The 2,030-nt window shown below is 63.5% G+C and overlaps 1 protein-coding gene across 1 annotated transcript; it reads right to left on the bottom strand.

Moving 5' to 3' along the window:
• Positions 1–387: 387 nt before the first annotated feature.
• LOC141730218 (low affinity immunoglobulin gamma Fc region receptor II-like) lies at positions 388–1,797 on the bottom strand. Its single transcript, XM_074547649.1, has 3 exons — positions 1,779–1,797; positions 938–1,168; positions 388–677 (listed from the first exon to the last, which is right to left on the bottom strand). Exons 1-3 carry the CDS (start codon positions 1,795–1,797, stop codon positions 388–390), a joined length of 540 nt encoding a protein of 179 aa, XP_074403750.1.
• Positions 1,798–2,030: the final 233 nt, after the last annotated feature.

Below are 2,030 nucleotides of genomic sequence, written 5' to 3'. Positions count from 1 at the left end.
TGAGGGCTCCCCGTGCCCCTCCCCACATTCACTGTGCACTGTGATGCGGAGCCGGGCACTGCCCTTCCACACGGCCCTCCCCTCGGAGCGCACCTGGCAGCTGTAATTCCCTGAGTGGGAGACCCCCACAACGGGCACCAGCAGCTGCAGGGACCCCTGAGGGCCCCCCACCACCCGCTCATCCCGATAGAACACGTGCAGGAGGGGGGCTCGGGGCCGCAGGAGGTGGGCTTGGGGCCGCAGGGGGCTGGGGGTGCTGAGGCAGTTGAGAGTGAGGGGGGACCCCTGGGTGGGCCGGGGGGGACCCTCCAGCACTGGTCCCCGGACAAACTCAGGGCAGGAAATGGGGGGCTTCGGAAACCGTGACCCCGAATCCCTGGCAAGGCGCTATGGGGCTGTCAGGGTGGTGGCTGTGAGGTGCTCACCATGCACTGTCACTGACACCGGCACTGACTCCTCCCATCCCTGTGATACCCAGGCCTTGCAGTTGTAGCGGCCGCTGTGGTTCAGCTGCAGAGGGGACAGGGACAGCTCGGTCCCATTGTAGAGCCTCCCCAGTTCTGTCTCCTCGCGGTAGAACACCAGAGTGGCCAACTTCTCCTGCCTGTACCGGCAGCGCAGTGTCAGCGTTTCCCCCTCCAGCAGTGCCCGCGCTGGCACCTGCAGCACCACCTGGTCTGGGGGGCAGAGGGGTGCCGTCACATCACAGGGGTCTGGAGGGTCCTGATGTCATCAGGACCCCCATATTGGGTCAAAGTCAGCACACCAGGTTTTCCCAATTTCAACACGATGGTCCCCCCATAGTGGGATGTTCTGGGATGCCCTCCTGTATAGGGACAGTCTCTGGTCACACCAGTGGGTGACCCATGGAGTAGAGCTCATCCAGCATCCTCAGGGTTCTCTTGGGTGCCAAGCTGGGGACACAAACCACCCTCACCGTCAGAGACGTTCATGGGCGGGCTGCACCCACTTCCAGGTCTCTCACACATGTAGGTGCCACTCTCGGTGACAGTGAAGTTGTTGCCTCCCTCCTGCCTCCAGCGCTGCCCATCCTTGTACCAGGTGGTGTCACCAGCTGTCCCCGAGTCCTGGCAGGTCAGTGTCACCCGGTCCCACAGCACCGCCGGCCTCCAGGGGGGCTCCACCAGGAGCTGGGTGGTCTGGGCACCTGCGAGTGACAGGGGACACCAGCCTGCCAGGGCCATTGCAGGGTTGGGGACAATGCGGTGGGGACCTGGCATCCTCCGAGGACTCACCAGCGAGGCCAAGGATCTGGGCTGGAAGGGAGAAGGGACAGGGCTGGGTGAGGATCATGGGGACACTGTGGACACCCTGTGTTTGCACTGCCCACCTCCACCAGCCCTACAGCACCTGTCCCCACGGTCAAGTCCCATGGTCCTGTGCCCATGATCCCAATTCCAATGGGACCTTTCTCCATGGCCAGGTGACATCTCCATGTTACATGGCCCCATTCCATGTCCCAGTATCCCTGTTCCCCTGTCCCTATCCCCACAGTCCCCAAGCCCCAAGGCTCCTTCTGCCACATCCTTGTCCCCACATCTCTACCCCCTCTTCCTGTCTCCACATCCCAGTTCCCCTATTTCTGTACCTAAAGCCACCCTAAATCTCTGGTCACACTGAGCTCCATGCCCTGCTCTGCCTCTGCTGCCATTGGGGACCTCAGGGGACCTCACAGTCCCCCTGTGCCCCCTCCCCACCAGTCTCTGCCTCACCAGGGCCCATCTCCAGGGTGCCAGGACCGTGCCCGGGGCACTCACCCCACAGGAGCAGCGCCATCTTCCCAGCCATCCCGGTGTCCCCAGCCATGTGCACTGGCTGTCACTCGCTGCTGTGGCCACCGCTCCCCTGGCTGGCGGCTCTTCGGATGAAGGGGAAGGAAGCGAGGTCACGTCTGTCCCCACGCGTAGGTGGCCCTTGGTGGGGGCAGGGTGGTTACAAGCTGGGGACAGACTGGAGACAAGGCTGCATAGTCTGGGGACATGGCGGGGGATGGTGGGACATGGTGGGGA

The sequence above is a fragment of the Zonotrichia albicollis genome, chromosome 9 (assembly GCF_047830755.1).
Source record: "Zonotrichia albicollis isolate bZonAlb1 chromosome 9, bZonAlb1.hap1, whole genome shotgun sequence".
In the NCBI taxonomy this organism is placed as follows: Eukaryota; Metazoa; Chordata; class Aves; order Passeriformes; family Passerellidae; genus Zonotrichia; species Zonotrichia albicollis.
Note: the sequence above shows the minus strand (reverse complement) of the source record. Positions and strands in the feature narration are given on the sequence as shown.